Raw genomic sequence first — 24976 nt, 5'->3', positions numbered from 1 at the left:
CGTAACCTCAGGAAATACTCTATCCTTTCACTCCGTTTCTCTTCCTCCAGAGAGTGCGTCAGATGATTTGGGGGAAGAGGATAGTGATATTTCTCCTAGCCAGCATAGCCAGACAACAGTGATTTCCTCTGTTATCACAACTAGCGATGGGACCTCCTCTTCATTTCCCCTTTTCTCTGAATCCCCTTCAGTTTCCTTCCAACGTTCACTCAAATTTGTCCATTGAAATTGACTGTTTGGAAGTCGAGAGGTCTGGGTTAGAGCATCTTGGATGCTCAAGAGAATAGGCATGCAATATTTAGTCAGTGAAGAAATCCTCCACCTTGCAAGCTTGTCAAAACATTGGAAGCATGTTTTCTCTTGGTATTCAGTTATGGTAGTAGACCTGGTGTTGAGGGGTCCCTCTAATGTTTTTGATATTTTTTTTTTAAGAAAGGTTTATTTCTGTCTACTTTAAATTCCCAGTGGGCAGCAGGGCCGGACTGGGAACCAAAACTGGCCTGGGCAAAGAGCTCGGCAGGCCCCCTGGGAGCTGCCGGGCTGTTTGCCAGGGCCAGTTTCGGCAGAGCTGTTTGCTAGGACCGGTTTCGGGCGATTTTGTTACAGATGACGATTTTGCAGCTATGCTGCAAAAACGGCCCTGTAACAAAAACGGCTCCCAGGGGCCCAAAATCGGCCCCCACCCTAGCGGACCACCAGGGAAACGCCCGATGCCCACTACGGCCAGTCCGGCCCTGGTGGGCAGCAATTAAGTCTTACAGAGTATCAAGGTGCAGCCTTTCAGGCATCCTCCTTTTGGTTAAAAAGCTTCTCAAAAGTTTCAGATTTTTTTTTTTTTTAAACATTACTTTCCACTCCAATTCCTTTTTAGGATCCTTCCACTGTTTTGGATAAGTTGCAGAAAGAACCATTTGAGCCATTGGAACAAGCTGACATTTCTTGGTTATCTGCTAAGATTGCTCTTTTAGTTGAAATCACTTCTGCAAGATTATAGGGTGATTTAACCTCTTTATTGATTACTTTTCCATATCTCAAATTTTTCCTGGAGGAAATTGCGTTGAGACTGCATTCAAATTCAAACAAAAAATTCAGGCATCCTTTTACTATGTGTTATCAAAGAAGATTAGCTCAATATGACTTTTATTTTAGGACTCTGACTCGTTTTGTCAGTGGACACCTTGTTGGTGTGTTCATGAAGCCCTCACCCACCAACCTAGTTGGTGGCATGCTTCATCATCGGGCCCACCCAGTAACACCTAATGTGTTCCGGGTGTGCTTCGACGCCTGATTACAGGGGAGCTGGTATTTTACTGAGAGTGCAGTGTGGGTTGTTAGTGAAGTGACAGTAAAAACGGCTTGGCATGGGTCCCAGTACCCGAGGGTAAATTAAATTTTAATAACTGGGCCGCCGTCAGCGGTTAAAATAAGGCTAGGGGATGTTAAGGTGGTGAGTTACGACCTCCTGCATCCATGTGTTGGTCGACATGTTTCAGCCAGTGCCTTAAGATTAATCTGGCTTTCCTAAGGACCTATTTAAAATAGTGCTGGTGCAGACTAAAAAAGGTAGGTTTGTGTAATACAGACTATGTGTTACACTCGCTAGGGTGTTTTTCTAGGTGTGAGACGGGGATTCCCTTCTCAAGCATACCTGAACATACAACGTATAAGACATAGACAAAACATGTAGGTAAAAAAGAGTCACTTAGCATATAGTTGCAAAGTCATACACATCGTGATTGCCGGGACTAAAGTGCATGGTGTGTAGACTATAGTCAGCTAAGGTGTAATGGTACTGGTGGTACCATTAGGGTGAAAGTCGCATTCTAATTAGGCGTGGTGTGGCTAAAACACGGGTATCACACAATAGTTGTACATAGTGTGATTAGGCGTAAGTAGTGGTTCTTACGCTGGGTATTAGCAGTCAATGCTTCCAGGAGTGAAGCGGCAAGGGGATGACCCTGTCAGGAGAAAAGGTTGGCCACTGGTGTTAGGAGACCTGTAGGGGAGGAAATACGCTTACCCATAGTAGATGAGGTGATCGTCATACTCACAGCCTTTCTGGACAGAGCCTACCGGGTACCTGTAACGCCGTCTTCACACTCCGGTGAATTGTGCTTGGATTCTCTGTTTGTTTTTATATGCCTCTTAACGAGCAAACTAGTATCACCTGTGCGTGGAAGGAAGCGTAGAAAGACTTACCAGGCGTGCAGTGTGTCGGGCGCGCATGCGCGTTGTCTGCCGCTATGAGGAGGTTTTGTGCATGTGCAAGCGGTAGGTGAGCCGCGCATGCGCTGTGTGTAAGGCTGTGGTTTTACTGATCGGAGCATGCGCGGTAGCGCGTCTCTATCAATCTGGCAATTTGACAATGCTCACGATGGTTAGGGTGGGCAAGGAAAGGCCGTTGTAACACTGAAATTGTCAAGAAACATGACAGCGCCGTATGCTGCAGGCTATTGAAGTTAATATATAGTTAGTCTAGTGATGACCATAAACTCCGCACTATTACAATGTTCACAGAGCTTAGGGGGGGAGGGGAAATATGACCACAGTGATGGTGTGTCAATGTTATAACAGCGCCGTATGAGTGCTGAGGGTTAACACATAGTAGCACATGTACGTTGCTGGCGCTGTGAGGGTGCAGGTTATTGATGTTGAAGCACATCCCCATGGGTGACGATGTGTCAAAGTTTTAACAGCGCCATATGAGTGCTGGGGGTAAACACATGACAACACAGTGCGCTGCTAGCGCGTGGAGGGTCCGGACTAATGATGTAGCACATCTCCATGAGTGCACTGTTGAGTGTAAAGGGTTCCAGTCTAGTTCTGTTAAGCGCATATTATAGAATTCCAGGGAATTGTATCGTTCAGGCCCTCAGTTTGCGTGGAGAGGCGGTAAATCCAACGTTGCTCCTTGCTGAGGAGTCTTTTATCATTATCTACTGCACTTTCAGGAAGTTGTTCAATTATGGTCCATGTGAGGTCATTTGGTGTGTGGCAATAGGTGATGAAGTGGTTAGTTAGTTTACTAATGTTTTTCCTGCACCTGATGGTGCTTCTGTGTTCTGTTATCCTCGTCCGTATTTTGCATGTGGTCATGCCGATATAGCGGTGACCACAGGTACAGGTGAGCAGGTATATCACATTACGTGAGTTGCAGTTAGTGTGGCTGCGTTGAGTCCACACCCTGTTGGGTTCCAGCTCCAGGGTTTTTGAATGTGTGGTCAGGTGACACACACTACAGTCATTACAGGGGTAATGACCGGTTACTTTTGGCAGGCCCCAGGCGTTAAGAACAGTGTTGGGTTGTTGTCTGATCTGTGTTCTAGGGCGGGTGCTCACTTGTTGGTCCTTCAGGTTGTTGCATCTTTTGTAAGCGAACCTGGGGATGTCCCACTGTCTTTGGCCTGAGTTTAAGATTTTCCAGTTTTTTCGGATCAGTTTAGCTACCTCATTTGATGCTGTGTTGTACCTGGTTACGCAAGTGAAAGGTTGTTCCTGGTTTTCCTTAGCTGTAGTTTCAAGAAGGGCATCTCGGTTTTGGTTCCTAGCCCTTTTCTTGGTTTTTTAGTGTAACCGCGTTCCTCGAGTTTTTTCGCCAGGTCAGAGGATTGTCTCTTGTAATCAGCAATATTACTGAAATTTCTGCCTATACGTAAAAATTGCCCGAAGGGGAGGGTCTCTCTCAGTGGGCGTGGGTGGAAGCTTGTGAAATGAAGCAGGGAGTTCCTAGCGGTAGGCTTATAATAAGTGGTGGTGACGAGACTTCCTTCTGGTGAGCAGGTATATCACGTTATGTGAGTTGCAGTTAGTGTGGCTGTGTTGAGTCCACACCTTGTTGGGTTCCAGCTCCAGGGTTTTTGAATGTGTGGTCAGGTGACACACACTACAGTCATTACAGGGGTAATAACCGCACATTCAAAAACCCTGGAGCTGGAACCCAACCCTACTGCCACACGCCAAATGACCTCACATGGACCATAATTGAACAACTTCCTGAAAGTGCAGTAGATAATGATAAAAGACTCCTCAGCAAGGAGCAACGTTGGATTTACCGCCTCTCCACGCAAACTGAGGGCCTGAACGATGCGATTCCCTTGAATTCTATAACATGCGCTTAACAGAACTAGACTGGAACCCTTTACACTCAACAGCGCACTCATGGAGATGTGCTACATCATTAGTCCGGACCCTCCACGCGCTAGCAGCGCACTTGTGCTGTCATGTGTTTACCCCCCAGCACTCATATGGCGCTGTTAAAACTTTGACACATCGTCACCCATGGGGATGTGCTTCAACATCAATAATCTGCACCCTCACAGCGCCAGCAACATACATGTGCTACTATGTGTTAACCCTCAGCACTCATACGGCGCTGTTATAACATTGACACACCATCACTGTGTTCATATTTCCTCCCCCCCCCCCCCCCCCCCCAAGCTCTGTGAACATTGTAATAGTGCGGAGTTTTTGGTCCTCACCAGACTAACTATATATTAACTTCAATAGCCTGCAGCATACGGCGCTGTCATGTTTCTTGACAATTTCAGTGTTACAACGGCCTTTCCTTGCCCACCCTAACCATCGTGAGCATTGTCAAATTGCCAGATTGATAGAGACGCGCTACCGCGCATGCTCCGATCAGTAAAACCACAGCCTTACACACAGCGCATGCGCGGCTCACCTACCGCTTGCACATGCACAAAACCTCCTCATAGCGGCAGACAACGCGCATGCGCGCCTGGCACACTGCACGCCCGTGAAGTCTTTCTACGCTTCCTTCCACGCATAGGTGATACTAGTTTGCTCGTTAAGAGGCATATCAAAACGAACAGAGAATCCAAGCGCAATTGACCGGAGTGTGAAGACGGCGTTACAGGTACCCAGTAGGCTCTGTCCAGAAAGGCTGTGAGTATGACGATCACCTCATCTACTATGGGTAAGCGTATTTCCTCCCCTACAGGTCTCCTAACTCCAGTGGCCAACCTTTTCTCCTGACAGGGTCATCCCCTTGCCGCTTCACTCCTGGAAGCATTGACTGCTAATACCCAGCGTAAGAACCACTACTTACGCCTAATCACACTATGTACTACTATTGTGTGATACCCGTGCTTTAGCCACTCCACGCCTAATTAGAATGCGACTCTCACCCTAATGGTACCACCAGTACCATTACACCTTAGCCGACTATAGTCTACCCCCCATGCACTTTAGTCCCGGAAATCACGATGTGTATGACTTTGCAACTATATGCTAAGTGACTCTTTTTTACCTATATGTTTTGTCTATGTCTTATATGTTGTATGTTCAGGTATGCTTGAGAAGGGAATCCCCCTCTCACACCTAGAAAAACACCCTAGCGAGTGTAACACATAGTCTGTATTACACAAACCCACCTTTTTTAGTCTGCACCAGCACTATTTTAAATAGGTCCTGAGGAAATCCAGATTAATCTTAAGGCACTGGCTGAAACATGTCGACCAACACATGGATGTAGGAGGTCGTAACTCACCACCTTAACATCCCCTAGCCTTATTTTAACCGCTGATGGCGGCCCAGTCATTAAAATTTAATTTACCCTCGGGTTTTGGGATCCTCGCCAAGGCGTTTTAACTGTCACTTCACTAACACCCCACACTGCACTCTCAGTAAAATACCAACTCTGCTGTAATCAGGTGTCGAAGCACACCCGGAACACATTAGGTGTTACTGGGTGGGCTCGATGATGAAACATGCCACCAACTAGGTTGGTGGTTGAGGGCTTCATGAACACACCAACAAAGTGTCCACTGACAAAACGAGTCAGAGTCCTAAAATAAAAGTCGTATTGAGCTAGTCTTCTTTGATAACACATATAAACCCACGGGGATACGGACTAGCTTTCTAGTCCTCTCCCTCTCTTGATACGTCTATCCTTTCATACTAACCTGGAGATTGTTCTTCCAATGTTTAATGTTTCTAATTATATTTCATCTTCTGTAGATGTACGGAGAGCATTATTGATCTCTTTGGCCAAAAAAAAAAGCTTTCAGATCCTCCCAATTTATGTTTGTTTCCTATGGCTCCGCTAGTAAAAGGAAATAAGCCTCTACTACCACCATTAGCAGAAGGGTGAGACAAACCATTTCCCAAATCTATGCTTCGTTAGGGTTGAACGTCTGGGCAAGGCAATGGCAGCTTCATGGGCAAAGGCAGGAGAAGAAATTTGTAGAGCAGCCAAGTGGGCATCATATAATACCGTTCTGTCCCACCACAAATTAGATTTTCCAAGGATACTGAAAAGGTTGGTTATTCAGTCAATTAGATACATTGTTCATATATTATTTCTACATCATATAATTCTCTTTTGTATTCACTGCTTATATGTAACTGCTAGGATGAGGACAGACGTAGGGGTAGGGGTACCCTTAGGACAGTCCACCTTATCCTAGCAGCAAGCCACCCTTCCCTCCCTTCCTGAGACAAAAGTATGTGTGGCTTTGATAACAACAGGAAGAACTGGGGTGGGAGAGGCATCTATGCTCATTGGTTGTGACAATTTTAATAAAACTAGAATATAGCTTGGGTAGCGTTTCTGTATCAGGAGGCCGGACGGCCTCATACGTAACTGCTAGGACGAGGAGGACTATGATTAGAGTAATGAATATTACCTGGAAGTAATTTGTTCATTCCTTACCAAAGGGGGCACTGCATTGTCTGCCTGGGAGGCAGAGAATAGTGCTTAGATCTGCCTGCCTGAGCCATTAAGTAATCTAGAAGAAAAAACAAGTGTTCATCTGTGAATAGAAAAAGCTTTCTTAAGTCCTTTATTAAGTCCCAGAGCTTTTAGATCTGTACAATTTACATTAATGGCCCAAACCATAAGAAAGTGAGGACTAAGTGGGGCGGGAGTCAAGACTCCTTCATTCAGGCTCCACAATTATGGAATTGCCTCTCACCAGATCTCCAAGTAGAAGACAGTCCTACCTTCCAAAAGTGGGTAAAACCTAGGACATCAAGCAGTGACCAGAGGCCAGGGCGATCACTGTGATGTTTATGTCTGTGTGTTTTTCAGCGGCAAGAGGCCCGCTTTGTGGTCTAAGGTGCTCATTGAAAGAACTAGGGTAACGTTTTGAAATCTTCTCCGCAATGACGTGTAAGGAGTGAGTTAATGGACGAACTGTGAGCTTTACAAGTGACACTCCAAAGTGATTTTGTTTTTTTCTATCTTAATGAACTTGTATCTTTTTGTTTTAGATTCCTAATAAAAGGAGATGTCGCCATACAGCAGGTCACATCCAGTCGTCTCTCAGGGTTTTTTTTTAACTCATGCCGCTTGGACCACCCGGCATGAAACAGGCCGGTCTCGAGGTGTGACACGGGCTCTCTGTGCTGATTATCTCTGCTCCCTTGATTGGTCGCGAGAGGGAGGCCCCGCGTATTTATGGGGGCCGCTCTGCCGCTCGCAGCCTTCCGGACATCACTCCTCCTCGGGGCGAAAGATGCAGGGAGCCAGCGGCGCCACGCTCGTCCTGGGAGCCGCGCTCTTCACGCTGGGGCTCGCCTTGTTCGCGCTCTGGAGGACCGCGGGCCGCAAGGTGCAGCAGGCCAGGTACCCCACCAGCCTGCCCAGCCTGCCCATCATCGGGAGCCTGCTGCACCTGGGCAGCCACTCGCAGCCTCACCTCCTGTTCTGCGAGCTGCAGAAGAAGTATGGCAGCCTGTACTCGCTGAAGATGGGCTCCTTCTATGTGGTGATGGTGAACAGCCACGAGCACGCCAGGGAGGTGCTCCTGAAGAAGGGGAAGGTCTTTGCAGGAAGACCTCGCTCGGTGAGTTCACAAGCCGCCTTTATCTCGTGCGCAGATGTTTGAAAAGTGCATTCTATGTTGCACCACAGAAACAGCAAGGAGTTTAGGGGTATTTACTGAAATGTCTCGACGCGGCGCAGCATCCAAAGTTACTCCTTTGCCTTGCCTGAGACTTCTCTCTCAGGAAGCACCATATCTGAAGAGATATTACACTATCCAACTCCCTGCCTGGCGCTGGCGCCCTTTCAGGCGGACAGTGCCGTGCACACACCTTTGCACCTTAGTGCAAAAGAGTTTGCGTCAAGTCTACCTTAGGTTTTGCACTGAAAGGCTACCGACCCTGCCAGTACAAAATGCTATGCTTAGGCTAACATACGGGTCCTACTTGATATGTGCGCTGTACAGGGCAGCCCACATTCAAAGTCGGAAAAAGACTGGAGACATAAAAGGCTTTCTCTTCAATAACACAATGTCAACATGTTTTTTTTTTAAAATAGAAAACCCTGTCTACGTTTTTCTAATAGATAGAGTTTTGCATCATTAACCATGGGTGGTTGCATGTGAATGCACACGTACCTCCCATGGAATTTTCCTTGATGCAAAGTAATGCAAAGCAGCGCTAACCTTTGCTGCTTTCGTTACTTGCCGGTTACTTTTCAGTGCTAAATCCATTTTAAATAAACAGTTTGCACCCGATTTGCATGCTACACATAATGGTAGTAAATATTCCGCTCTATGTGTAAATATCAAAGCGCACGTGGACTAAGTTTTGTAAGTGTTCAGGAACAAGCTAACCTGTCTGAATAGTGAGTGCTATGGTTACATCACGAGTGATCGGTGGTTCAGTGGTGTGCACAGGTATACTGGGATATGTGTATCAGATGTCAATGCTGCCGAGGTATCTCTTGAAGTACACTAGGTTGGGTCTGCTGAGAGGTGGGGGCGCTGTTGTGCAGCAGCTAGCTAGGGTCTATGTTGAACCAGTGAACAGCCAGAACTGCCGACTTTGGAACTAGGCGACCAGGTTCAATCTCAGCATCAGCTTAATATCCTGTACATGTGGGCAAAGCACTTATTCCCCTCCTGACAAAAAAAAGGAATGTGACCTTGTGGAAAGTAACTGATGTCCATAATAAGTGCTCCAATACCTTAGAGTCGAGTTCTCTCTATATAAAACCCGCATAAAAAAATCCAGGGTACAATTTGACTCCAAAGCTGTTTAAAATAGAAACGTATTTACATTGTCGGACGTTAGATTTGATACAGTGTCATTATTACTCCTTTGATTAGATGTCAGCACTTTCCGTTTTAGCAATAACCTTCCGGATTCAAGGACAGGCTTATACTCCGCAAACATTCAATAGCAACCTTCAGCCAGGCAATATTCAAATTGAAGAGCTACACTGCAAGTCAACAACAAAACTCGACCATGTTGTGTGACCCTGGGCAAGTGCTACATTTCCCGTTGGCTGTGTAAAAATAGAACACGTGAAAGAGGTTTAAGTCTTCAGTGATGCATCAAAAATGCATTTACAGTCATCAGTTCTCCCTCAAACACCAGAAGGCTGAGTGAGCTTCCCCCCAGACCAAAGGGCTCAGTAAGCGCCTCCTTCATTGTAGTCGTTGGTTTTTCAGCTCGGAATGTACCATCTTCAATTCTCGGGTACCACTCACTCACCATACTAACAAAGTAAGATTGGGTGCTAAGCAGCCATGTGAAAGACGTAGGAATCCGTGTTCAGATTCTGCCTCCTCAACACGAAGAAACGTTGTTACTCTGGCCAAATGTGTTTCACGTCCTCTGACTTAGTTCATGTGACTACGAAAAGCTGATAGTGTCCGGGCGCTGTTCATTGACCAGCGTGTGCTATCCTAGAACATCAGTCCATCAATGTGTGCCTGGACTCGTTCACACACCCAATAGTAAAATCAATCAAGATGTTCACGATTTGGAAAATGAATATACATGAGACTCATTTACATATACGTGCAGTGACTTTCAGCGAATATTATGCGTTTGTTTGTTCATTATTCCCAACGCCAGAGACTGTGCTGTGCCGATGAGTTCTGTAAATTATACTCTATGTAAGGTTTGTCATCGGAAATCTGTTAATATTGGTCAGAACGTTTATGTCATGGTGCTCTCCGATGGTCAATAGTCTCATGTGATATATAAAGTTGTTGCTGCCTCTGAACATGTGAGTTACTCTACTGTGCAGTCGCAGGAGGGTGCCCGCTCATTTAAGTCCAAAATATTGTAGGACGGATGTGGCATTTCAGATTTGCAACAAAACACCACCTCAGTAAAACACACATGCTTTACAAATCATTGGTGGGTGGGGCACAAAAACCACCAGCTAACAAAACAGTACATTTCCATTTAATATTCGAGTTTTTTTAATATTTGAGAAACAATAAAAATACATTTGAAACGTGTTGAGGACATTGATCTTCAATTTCAAATTCAATCGCTAGTCAGCAGAGCTCGAAGAAAGCAAGAACTAACGGAAACTTAATTCCACTGCTTTTTAAATTTTTACTGAATAGTACTACTACCTTTTAAAGACATGTTTTGCAGTTCAACACATTTCTCTTTTTAAACAACCGTTCATTAAATAATATTCAGTTTTGTAACCACTGATTTCTTTTGTGCTCCTGCTGAGCTGGCAGACGGGAGCCATGATGGGTTTCTACAGAGGAGAGCAACATAAACAATCGTTGAAAAAGCGAAGGGGGTTGGCTATATGTATAGTGTGTGTACCCTCAATGGGACCCTACACGGGCACGTTGAGACCCACACATGCAACAACAAACATCAACAGACACCTATACAGGTCAATTATTAATATTATTAATATTAGAAAGTTTTATACAGTGCAAACTTGACCCAGGTGGGTATCAGAGCGCTTTACAATTTTAGGTGGGTGTTACAAGAGTATGCATCATACAACAAAATGGTCGTGCAACATAGTTAAGGTATGTGAGATACAGATCATGAAGAAGAAAATTCGATAAATCTTTGCTAAAAAATGAGCAAGGCATGCGAGTACTGGGATTCAAAGATGTCCTGCAATCTCATTGTAAATCAGTGGTGGCTTCTCCGCTCTGACGGAGGAGCGTCGCCCCAATGCTTTCAAGTAGTTGAGAAGTAGAAACATAAAGTGATAACTTTCAGTTATAATCATTTTGTTTGTGCTGCTTTGGGGGGGGGGGGGGGGGGGTTGCTCTGCTCTCGGAGCAGGGCAGGGGAGGAGTGGTTGCCTACTCTTAAGTGCGCAGTGACTGGTTGGCCTTCTGCGGCCGACCTAACCAGTAATGCACACTTTTGATTACAAGCTGGCTAAAGGGATATCCATGTGTATCCAATGATGCCTTGGTTGGCCCCACTGCAGTGACGCAAAATGATGGCCCCCCCTGCAGAAGATGAGGAGGGGGCCCTGTCACTGGTATAGTTTGACTTGGGCTGAATGGAGGCCCTTTGAAGGGGCGCACCTGAAGGATTGAAGCCCTCCTGCGCAGGGGCGTGCGTTACCACCCATCTAAGTGGTAAAATAATATAAGGGCAGGATAGGACAGCGGCTGGGTCAAAAGCATAGCCCTACCCGGACTAACACAATGGGGGAGCATGAACTAAGCCCCTGCCACCCCACAGCAGGACCTGCTCCACACCCCTTCCTCCATCCAACACAGTCCCTCCCACTCCCATTTATCAACTGCTCACATCAGGAAGTAAATGAGGTTTAACTTGTAATGGCGCAGCACTGGCGTGGGGGTGCTGCACAGCACGGCTAATTACAGGTGTGGAGTTTGCACCCTGTCCGTACCACACAACAGGTATCCGGGACCATAGACTTCACCCCGACCCTCCAACTCCACCCTCCAACTCCACCCTCCAACTCAACCCTCCACCTCCACCCTCCAACTCCACCCGCCAACTCCAACTCCACCCTCCAAATCCAACTCCACCTCCAACTCCTCCCTCCAACTCCACCCTCCAACGCCAACTCCACCCTCCAACTCCACCCTCCACCCTCGAACTCCACCCTCCAACCCCACCCTCCAACTCCACCCTCCAACTCCAACTCCACCCTCCAACACCACCCTCCACCCTCCAACTCCACCTCCACCCTCCAACTCCACCCTCCAACTCCACCCTCCAACTCCACCCTCCAACTCCAACTCCACCCTCCAACTCCAACTCCAAATCCACCCTCCAACTCCAACTCCACCCTCCAACTCCAACTCCAACTCCACCCTCCAACTCCAACTCCACCCTCCAACTCCACCCTCCAACTCCACCCTCCAATTCCAACTCCAACTCCACCCTCCAACTCCAACTCCACCCTCCAACTCCAACTCCACCCTCCATCTCCACCCTCCAACTCCACCCTCCAACTCCACCCTCCAACTCCACCCTCCAACTCCACCCTCCATCACTCAGGAACACCACCACATCACTCAGGGACACCACCATATCACTCAGGGGCACCACCACATCACTCAGGGGCACCACTCAGGGGCACCACCACATCACTCAGGGACACCACCACATCACTCAGGACACCACCACATCACTCAGGGACACCACCACATCACTCAGGGACACCACCACGTCACTCAGGGACACCACCACATCCCTCAGGGGCACCACCACATCACTCAGGGGCACCACACATCCCTCAGGGACAACACCACATAACTCGGGGACACCACCACATCACTCAGAGCACCACCACATCACTCACGGACACCACCACATCACTCAGGGACACCACCATATCCCTTCGGGAGACCACTGCGTCAATCAGGGCACACCACATCACTCGGGGACACCTCCACATCACTCAGGGGCACCACACATCACTCAGGGACACCACCACTTCACTTAGGGACACCACCACATCACTCGGGGACACCACCACATCCCTCAGGGGCACCACCACATCACTCAGGGGCACCACCACACCACTCAGCGGCACCACCACATCACTCGGGGACACCACCACATCACTCAGGGGCACCACCACATCACTCAGGGCACCACCACATCACTCAGGGACACCACCACATCACTCAGGGACACCACCACATCACTCAGGGACACCACTGCGTCACTCAGAGCACACCACATCACTCGGGGACACCACCACATCACTCAGGGGCACCACACATCACTCAGGGAGACCACCGCATCACTCAGGGACACCACCACACCACTCAGGGGAACAACCACATCACTCAGGGGCACCACCACATCACTCAGGGGCACCACCAAGTCACTCAGGGGCATCACCACATCACTCAGGGACACCACCACATCACTCAGGGACACCACCACCTCACTCAGGAACACCACCACATCACTCGCGGACACCATCACATGACTTTGGGACACCACCACATCACTCAGGAACACCACCACTTCAATCAGGAACACCACCACATCACTCTGGGAACACCACCACATCACTCAGGAACACCACCACATCACTCAGGGACACCACCACATCACTCAAGGACACCACCACGTCACTCAGGGGCACCACCACATCACTCAGGGACACCACCAAATCACTCAGGTGCACCACCACATCACTCGGGGACACCACCACATCACTCGGGAACACCACCACATCACTCAGGGGAACAACCACATCACTCAGGGGCACCACCACATCACTCAGGGGCACCACCACATCACTCTGGGAACACCACCACATCACTCAGGAACACCACCACATCACTCGGGGACACCACCACATCACTCGGAAACACCACCACATCACTCAGGGACACCACCACATCACTCAGGTGCACCACCACATCACTCAGGGACACCACCACATCACTCGGGGACACCACTGCGTCACTCAGGGCACACCACATCACTCGGGGACACCACCACATCACTCAGGGGCACCACATATCACTCAGGGACACCACCACATCACTCAAGGACACCACCACGTCACTCAGGGGAACAACCACATCACTCAGGGGCACCACCACATCACTCAGGGGCACCACGAAATCACTCAGGGACACCACCACATCCCTCAGGGACACCACCACATCCCTCAGGGACACCACCACACCTCTCAGGGGCACCACCACATCACTCAGGGACACCACCACATCACTTGGGGACACCACCACATCACTCAGGGCACCACCACATCACCCAGGGACACCACCACATCACTCGGGGAGACCACTGCGTCAATCAGGGCACACCACATCACTCGGGGACACCACCACATCACTCAGGGGCACCACACATCACTCAGGGACACCACCACATCACTCAGGGGCACCACCACATCACTCAGGGCACCACCACATCACTCAGGGCCACCACCACATCACTCGGGGACACTACTGCGTCACTCAGGGCATACCACATCACTCGGGGACACCACCACATCACTCAGGGGCACCACACATCACTCAGGGACACCACCACATCACTCAGGGGCACCACCACATCACTCAGGGCACCACCACATCACTCAGGGACACCACCACATCATTCAGGGGCACCACCACATCACTCAGGGCACCACCACATCACTCAGGGGCACCACCACATCACTCAGGGGCACCACCACATAACTAAGGGGCACCACCACATCACTCAGGGCACCACCACATCACTCAGGGACACCACCACATCACTCGGGGACACTACTGCGTCACTCAGGGCTTACCACATCACTCGGGGACACCACCACATCACTCAGGGGCACCACACATCACTCAGGGACACCACTACATCACTCAGGGACACCACCACATCACTCAGGGGACCAACCACATCACTCAGGGGCACCACCACATCACTCAGGGGCACCACCACCTCACTCAGGAACACCACCACATCACTCGCGGACACCATCACATGACTTTGGGACACCACCACATCACTCAGGAACACCACCACTTCAATCAGGAACACCACCACATCACTCTGGGAACACCACCACATCACTCAGGAACACCACCACATCACTCAGGGACACCACCACATCACTCAAGGACACCACCACGTCACTCAGGGGCACCACCACATCACTCAGGGACACCACCAAATCACTCAGGTGCACCACCACATCACTCGGGGACACCACCACATCACTCGGGAACACCACCACATCACTCAGGGGAACAACCACATCACTCATGGGCACCACCACATCACTCAGGGGCACCACCACATCACTCTGGGAACACCACCACATCACTCAGGAACACCACCACATCACTCGGGGACACCACCACATCACTCGGAAACACCACCACATCACTCAGGGACACCACCACATCACTCAGGTGCACCACCACATCACTCAGGGACACCACCACATCACTCGGGGACACCACTGCGTCACTCAGGGCACACCACATCACTCGGGGACACCACCACATCACTCAGGGGCACCACATATCACTCAGGGACACCACCACATCACTCAAGGACACCACCACGTCACTCAGGGGAACAACCACATCACTCAGGGGCACCACCACATCACTCAGGGGCACCACGAAATCACTCAGGGACACCACCACATCCCTCAGGGACACCACCACATCCCTCAGGGACACCACCACACCTCTCAGGGGCACCACCACATCACTCAGGGGCACCACACATCACTCAGGGACACCACCACATCACTTGGGGACACCACCACATCACTCAGGGCACCACCACATCACCCAGGGACACCACCACATCACTCGGGGAGACCACTGCGTCAATCAGGGCACACCACATCACTCGGGGACACCACCACATCACTCAGGGGCACCACACATCACTCAGGGACACCACCACATCACTCAGGGGCACCACCACATCACTCAGGGCACCACCACATCACTCAGGGCCACCACCACATCACTCGGGGACACTACTGCGTCACTCAGGGCATACCACATCACTCGGGGACACCACCACATCACTCAGGGGCACCACACATCACTCAGGGACACCACCACATCACTCAGGGGCACCACCACATCACTCAGGGCACCACCACATCACTCAGGGACACCACCACATCATTCAGGGGCACCACCAGATCACCACATCATTCAGGGGCACCACCAGATCACTCAGGGCACCACCACATCACTCAGGGGCACCACCACATCACTCAGGGGCACCACCACATAACTCAGGGGCACCACCACATCACTCAGGGCACCACCACATCACTCAGGGACACCACCACATCACTCGGGGACACTACTGCGTCACTCAGGGCTTACCACATCACTCGGGGACACCACCACATCACTCAGGGGCACCACACATCACTCAGGGACACCACTACATCACTCAGGGACACCACCACATCACTCAGGGGACCAACCACATCACTCAGGGGCACCACCACATCACTCAGGGGCACCACCAAATCACTCAGGGGCATCACCACATCACTCAGGGACACCACCACATCACTCAGGGACACCACCACCTCACTTGGGAACACCACCACATCACTCGCGGACACCATCACATCACTCGGGACACCACCACATCACTCAGGAACACCACCACTTCAATCAGAAACACCACCACATCACTCTGGGAACACCACCACATCACTCAGGAACACCACCACATCACTCGGGGACACAACCACATCACTCGGGGACACCACCACATCACTCGGAAACACCACCACATCCCTCAGGGACACCACCACATCACTCAGGTGCACCACCACATCACTCGGGGACACCACCACATCACTCGGGAACACCACCACATCACTGGGGAACACCACCACATCACTCGGGGACACCACCACATCACTCGGGGACACCACCACATCACTCAGGGACACCACCATATCACTCGGGGACACCACCACATCACACAGAGCACCATCACATCACTCAGGGGCACCACCACATCACTCAGGGGCACCACACATCACTCAGGGACACCACCACATCACTCAGGGGCACCACCACATCACTCAGGGACACCACCACATCACTCAGGGACACCACCATATCACTCGGGGACACCACCACATCACACAGAGCACCATCACATCACTCAGGGGCACCACCACATCACTCAGGGGCACCACACATCACTCAGTGACACCACCACATCACTCAGGGGCTCCACCACATCACTCAGGGCACCACCACATCACTCAGGGCCACCACCACATCACTCGGGGACACTACTGCGTCACTCAGGGCATACCACATCACTCGGGGACACCACCACATCACTCAGGGGCACCACACATCACTCAGGGACACCACCACATCACTCAGGGGCACCACCACATCACTCAGGGCACCACCACATCACTAAGGGACACCACCACATCACTCAGGGGCACCACCGCATCACTCAGGGCACCACCACATCACTCTGGGGCACCACCACATCACTCAGGGGCACCACCACATCACTCAGGGGCACCACCACATCACTCAGGGCACCACCACATCACTCAGGGACACCACCACATCACTCGGGGACACTACTGCGTCACTCAGGGCATACCACATCACTCGGGGACACCACCACATCACTCAGGGGCACCACACATCACTCAGGGACACCACCACATCACTCAGGGACACCACCACATCACTCAGGGGACCAACCACATCACTCAGGGGCACCACCACATCACTCAGGGGCACCACCAAATCACTCAGGGGCATCACCACATCACTCAGGGACACCACCACATCACTCAGGGACACCACCACCTCACTTGGGAACACCACCACATCACTCGCGGACACCATCACATCAATCGGGACAACACCACATCACTCAGGAACACCACCACTTCAATCAGGAACACCACCACATCACTCTGGGAACACCACCACATCACTCAGGAACACCACCACATCACTCGGGGACACAACCACATCACTCGGCGACACCACCACCTCACTTGGGAACACCACCACATCACTCGCGGACACCATCACATCACTCGGGACACCACCACATCACTCAGGAACACCACCACTTCAATCAGGAACACCACCACATCCCTCAGGGACACCACCACATCGCTCAGGTGCACCACCACATCACTCGGGGACACCACCACATCACTCAGGAACACCACCACATCACTGGGGAACACCACCACATCACTCGGGGACACCACCACATCACTCGGGGACACCACCACATCACTCAGGGACACCACCATATCACTCGGGGACACCACCACATCACACAGAGCACCATCACATCACTCAGGGGCACCACCACATCACTCAGGGGCACCACCACATCCCTCAGGGACACCACCACATCACTAGGGGACACCACCACCTCACTCAGGGACACCACCACATCCCTCAGGGACACCACCACATCACTCGGGGACACCACCACATCACTCAGGGGCACCACACATCACTCAGGGACACCACCACATCACTCAGGGACACCACCACATCACTCGGGGAGACCACCACATCACTCAGGGGCCACCACATCACTCAGGGGCACCACCAAATCACTCAGGGGCACCACCACATCACTCAGGGACAACACCACATCACTCGGGGACACCACCACATCACTCAGGGGCACCACCACATCACTCAGGGGCACCACCACATAACTCAGGGCACCACCACATCACTCAGGGACACCACCACATCACTCAGGGACAGCACCACATCACTCGGGGACACCACTGCGTCACTCAGGGCACACAACATCACTCTGGGACACCACCACATCACTCAGGGGCACCACACATCACTCAGGCACAACACCACATCACTCAGGGACACCACCACATCACTCAGGGGAACCACCACATCACTCAAGGGCACCGCCACATCACTCAGGGGCACCCCACATCACTCAGGGACACCACCACATCACTCTGTGACACTACCACATCACACAGGGGTACCATCACATCACTCAGGGGCACCACCACATCACTCAGGGGCACCACCACATCAATCAGGGACACCACCACATCACTCGGGGACACCACCACCTCACTCAGGGACACCACCACATCCATCATGGACACCACCACATCACTCCGGGACACCACCACATCACTCTGGGAACCCCACCACATCACTCAGGGACACCGCCACATCACTCAGGTGCACCACCACATCACTCAGGGGCACCACTCAGGGGCACCACCATATCACTCAGGGATACCACCACATCACTCGGGGACACCATCACATCACTCAGGGGCACCACCACATCACTCAGGGGCACCACCACATCAATCAGGGACACCACCACATCACTCAGGGACACCACCACATCATTCAGGGCACCACCATATCACTCAGGGACACCACCACATCACTCAGGACACCACCACATCACTCGGGGACACCATTGCGTCACTCAGGGCACACCACATCACTCAGGGGCACCACCACATCACTCAGGGGCACCACACATCACTCAGGGACAACACCACATCACTCGGGGACACCACCACATCACTCAGGGGCACCACCGCATCACTCAGGGGCACCACCGCATCACTCAGGGGCATCACCACATCACTCAGGGCACCACCACCTCACTCAGGGACACCACCACCTCACTCAGGGACACCACCACATCACTCGGGGACACCACCACATCACTCGGGAACACCACCACATCACTCAGGGACACCACCCCATCACTCGGGGACACCACCACCTCACTCAGGAACACCACCACATCACTCAGGAACACCACCATATCACTCGGGGACACCACCACATCACTCGGGGATACCACCACATCACTAAGGGACACCACCACATCACTTGGGGACACCGCCACAACACTCGGGGACACCACCAAATCACTCGGGGACACCACCAAATCACTCGGGGACACCACCAAATCACTCGGGGACACAACCACATCACTCAGGGACACCACCACATCACTCAGGGACACCACCGCATCACTCAGGGACACCACCACATCACTCAGGGACACCACCACATCACTCAGGGGACCAACCACATCACTCAGGGGCACCACCACATCACTCAGGGGCACCACCAAATCACTCAGGAGCACCACCACATCACTCAGGGACACCACCACCTCACTTGGGAACACCACCACATCACTCGCGGACACTACTGCGTCACTCAGGGCTTACCACATTACTCGGGGACACTACTGCGTCACTCAGGGCTTACCACATCACTCGGGGACACCACCACATCACTCAGGGGCACCACACATCACTCAGGGACACCACCACATCACTCAGGGACACCACCACATCACTCAGGGGACCAACCACATCACTCAGGGGCACCACCACATCACTCAGGGGCACCACCAAATCACTCAGGGGCATCACCACATCACTCAGGGACACCACCACATCACTCAGGGACACCACCACCTCACTTGGGAACACCACCACATCACTCGCGGACACCATCACATCACTCGGGACACCACCACATCACTCAGGAACACCACCACTTCAATCAGGAACACCACCACATCACTCTGGGAACACCACCACATCACTCAGGAACACCACCACATCACTCGGGGACACAACCACATCACTCGGGGACACCACCACATCACTCGGAAACACCACCACATCACTCGGAAACACCACCACATCACTCGCGGACACCATCACATCACTCGGGACACCACCACATCACTCAGGAACACCACCACTTCAATCAGGAACACCACCACATCACTTTGGGAACACCACCACATCACTCAGGAACACCACCACATCACTCGGGGACACAACCACATCACTCGGGGACACCACCACATCACTCGGAAACACCACCACATCCCTCAGGGACACCACCACATCACTCAGGTGCACCACCACATCACTCGGGGACACCACCACATCACTCGGGAACACCACCACATCACTGGGGAACACCACCACATCACTCGGGGACACCACCACATCACTCGGGGACACCACCACATCACTCAGGGACACCACCATATCACTCGGGGACACCACCACATCACACAGAGCACCATCACATCACTCAGGGGCACCACCACATCACTCAGGGGCACCACACATCACTCAGGGACACCACCACATCACTCAGGGGCATCACCACATCACTCAGGGACACCACCACATCACTCAGGGACACCACCATATCACTCGGGGACACCACCACATCACACAGAGCACCATCACATCACTCAGGGGCACCACCACATCACTCAGGGGCACCACACATCACTCAGGGACACCACCACATCACTCAGGGGCACCACCACATCACTCAGGGCACCACCACATCACTCAGGGCCACCACCACATCACTCGGGGACACAACTGCGTCACTCAGGGCATACCACATCACTCGGGGACACCACCACATCACTCAGGGGCACCACACATCACTCAGGGACACCACCACATCACTCAGGGGCACCACCACATCACTCAGGGCACCACCACATCACTAAGGGACACCACCACATCACTCAGGGGCACCACCGCATCACTCAGGGCACCACCACATCACTCTGGGGCACCACCACATCACTCAGGGGCACCACCACATCACTCAGGGGCACCACCACATCACTCAGGGCACCACCACATCACTCAGGGACACCACCACATCACTCGGGGACACTACTGCGTCACTCAGGGCATACCACATCACTCGGGGACACCACCACATCACTCAGGGGCACCACACATCACTCAGGGACACCACCACATCACTCAGGGACACCACCACATCACTCAGGGGACCAACCACATCACTCAGGGGCACCACCACATCACTCAGGGGCACCACCAAATCACTCAGGGGCATCACCACATCACTCAGGGACACCACCACATCACTCAGGGACACCACCACCTCACTTGGGAACACCACCACATCACTCGCGGACACCATCACATCACTCGGGACACCACCACATCACTCAGGAACACCACCACTTCAATCAGGAACACCACCACATCACTCTGGGAACACCACCACATCACTCAGGAACACCACCACATCACTCGGGGACACAACCACATCACTCGGCGACACCACCACCTCACTTGGGAACACCACCACATCACTCGCGGACACCATCACATCACTCGGGACACCACCACATCACTCAGGAACACCACCACTTCAATCAGGAACACCACCACATCCCTCAGGGACACCACCACATCACTCAGGTGCACCACCACATCACTCGGGGACACCACCACATCACTCAGGAACACCACCACATCACTGGGGAACACCACCACATCACTCGGGGACACCACCACATCACTCGGGGACACCACCACATCACTCAGGGACACCACCATATCACTCGGGGACACCACCACATCACACAGAGCACCATCACATCACTCAGGGGCACCACCACATCACTCAGGGGCACCACCACATCCCTCAGGGACACCACCACATCACTAGGGGACACCACCACCTCACTCAGGGACACCACCACATCCCTCAGGGACACCACCACATCACTCGGGGACACCACCACATCACTCAGGGGCACCACACATCACTCAGGGACACCACCACATCACTCAGGGACACCACCACATCACTCGGGGAGACCACCACATCACTCAGGGGCCACCACATCACTCAGGGGCACCACCAAATCACTCAGGGGCACCACCACATCACTCAGGGACAACACCACATCACTCGGGGACACCACCACATACCTCAGGGGCACCACCACATCACTTAGGGGCACCACCACATAACTCAGGGCACCACCACATCACTCAGGGACACCACCACATCACTCAGGGACAGCACCACATCACTCGGGGACACCACTGCGTCACTCAGGGCACACCACATCACTCTGGGACACCACCACATCACTCAAGGGCACCACACATCACTCAGGCACAACACCACATCATTCAGGGACACCACCACATCACTCAGGGGAACCACCACATCACTCAAGGGCACCGCCACATCACTCAGGGGCACCCCACATCACTCAGGGACACCACCACATCACTCGGTGACACTACCACATCACACAGGGGTACCATCACATCACTCAGGGGCACCACCACATCACTCAGGGGCACCACCACATCAATCAGGGACACCACCCCATCACTTGGGGACACCACCACCTCACTCAGGGACACCACCACATCCATCAGGGACACCACCACATCACTCCAGGACACCACCACATCACTCTGGGAACCCCACCACATCACTCAGAGACACCGCCACATCACTCAGGTGCACCACCACATCACTCAGGGGCACCACTCAGGGGCACCACCATATCACTCAGGGATACCACCACATCACTCGGGGACACCATCACATCACTCAGGGGCACCACCACATCACTCAGGGGCACCACCACATCAATCAGGGACACCACCACATCACTCAGGGACACCACCACATCACTCAGGGCACCACCATATCACTCAGGGACACCACCACATCACTCAGGAACACCACCACATCACTCGGGGACACCATTGCGTCACTCAGGGCACACCACATCACTCAGGGGCACCACCACATCACTCAGGGGCACCACACATCACTCAGGGACAACACCACATCACTCGGGGACACCACCACATCACTCAGGGGCACCACCGCATCACTCAGGGGCACCACCGCATCACTCAGGGGCACCACCACATCACTCAGGGCACCACCACCTCACTCAGGGACACCACCACCTCACTCAGGGACACCACCACATCACTCGGGGACACCACCACATCACTCGGGAACACCACCACATCACTCAGGGACACCACCCCATCACTCGGGGACACCACCACCTCACTCAGGGCACCACCACATCACTAAGGGACACCACCACATCACTCAGGGGCACCACCGCATCACTCAGGGCACCACCACATCACTCTGGGGCACCACCACATCACTCAGGGGCACCACCACATCACTCAGGGGCACCACCACATCACTCAGGGCACCACCACATCACTCAGGGACACCACCACATCACTCGGGGACACTACTGCGTCACTCAGGGCATACCACATCACTCGGGGACACCACCACATCACTCAGGGGCACCACACATCACTCAGGGACACCACCACATCACTCAGGGACACCACCACATCACTCAGGGGACCAACCACATCACTCAGGGGCACCACCACATCACTCAGGGGCACCACCAAATCACTCAGGGGCATCACCACATCACTCAGGGACACCACCACATCACTCAGGGACACCACCACCTCACTTGGGAACACCACCACATCACTCGCGGACACCATCACATCACTCAGGAACACCACCACTTCAATCAGGAACACCACCACATCACTCTGGGAACACCACCACATCACTCAGGAACACCACCACATCACTCGGGGACACAACCACATCACTCGGCGACACCACCACCTCACTTCGGAACACCACCACATCACTCGCGGACACCATCACATCACTCGGGACACCACCACATCACTCAGGAACACCACCACTTCAATCAGGAACACCACCACATCCCTCAGGGACACCACCACATCACTCAGGTGCACCACCACATCACTCGGGGACACCACCACATCACTCAGGAACACCACCACATCACTGGGGAACACCACCACATCACTCGGGGACACCACCACATCACTCGGGGACACCACCACATCACTCAGGGACACCACCATATCACTCGGGGACACCACCACATCACACAGAGCACCATCACATCACTCAGAGGCACCACCACATCACTCAGGGGCACCACCACATCCCTCAGGGACACCACCACATCACTAGGGGACACCACCACCTCACTCAGGGACACCACCACATCCCTCAGGGACACCACCACATCACTCGGGGACACCACCACATCACTCAGGGGCACCACACATCACTCAGGGACACCACCACATCACTCAGGGACACCACCACATCACTCGGGGAGACCACCACATCACTCAGGGGCCACCACATCACTCAGGGGCACCACCAAATCACTCAGGGGCACCACCACATCACTCAGGGACAACACCACATCACTCGGGGACACCACCACATCACTCAGGGGCACCACCACATCACTTAGGGGCACCACCACATAACTCAGGGCACCACCACATCACTCAGGGACACCACCACATCACTCAGGGACA

At 52.6% G+C, this 24976-nt stretch overlaps 1 protein-coding gene across 1 annotated transcript in view; it reads left to right on the top strand.

Moving 5' to 3' along the window:
* The first annotated feature begins 7478 nt into the window (after window positions 1–7478).
* The window catches only part of CYP17A1 (cytochrome P450 family 17 subfamily A member 1), a 360400-nt gene continuing 342902 nt past the window's right edge, over window positions 7479–24976 (top strand). Inside the window, exon 1 of the mRNA XM_086922704.1 lies at window positions 7479–7808. Coding sequence (XP_086778830.1) covers window positions 7479–7808 — 330 coding nt within the window. The remainder of the gene's footprint in view (window positions 7809–24976) is intronic.

Source organism: Lissotriton vulgaris, chromosome 5 (genome assembly GCF_964263255.1).
Source record: "Lissotriton vulgaris chromosome 5, aLisVul1.2, whole genome shotgun sequence".
Lineage (NCBI taxonomy): Eukaryota > Metazoa > Chordata > Amphibia > Caudata > Salamandridae > Lissotriton > Lissotriton vulgaris.
The sequence above is the reverse complement of the archived record's forward strand: the minus strand, read 5'-3'. Positions and strand labels throughout refer to the sequence as shown.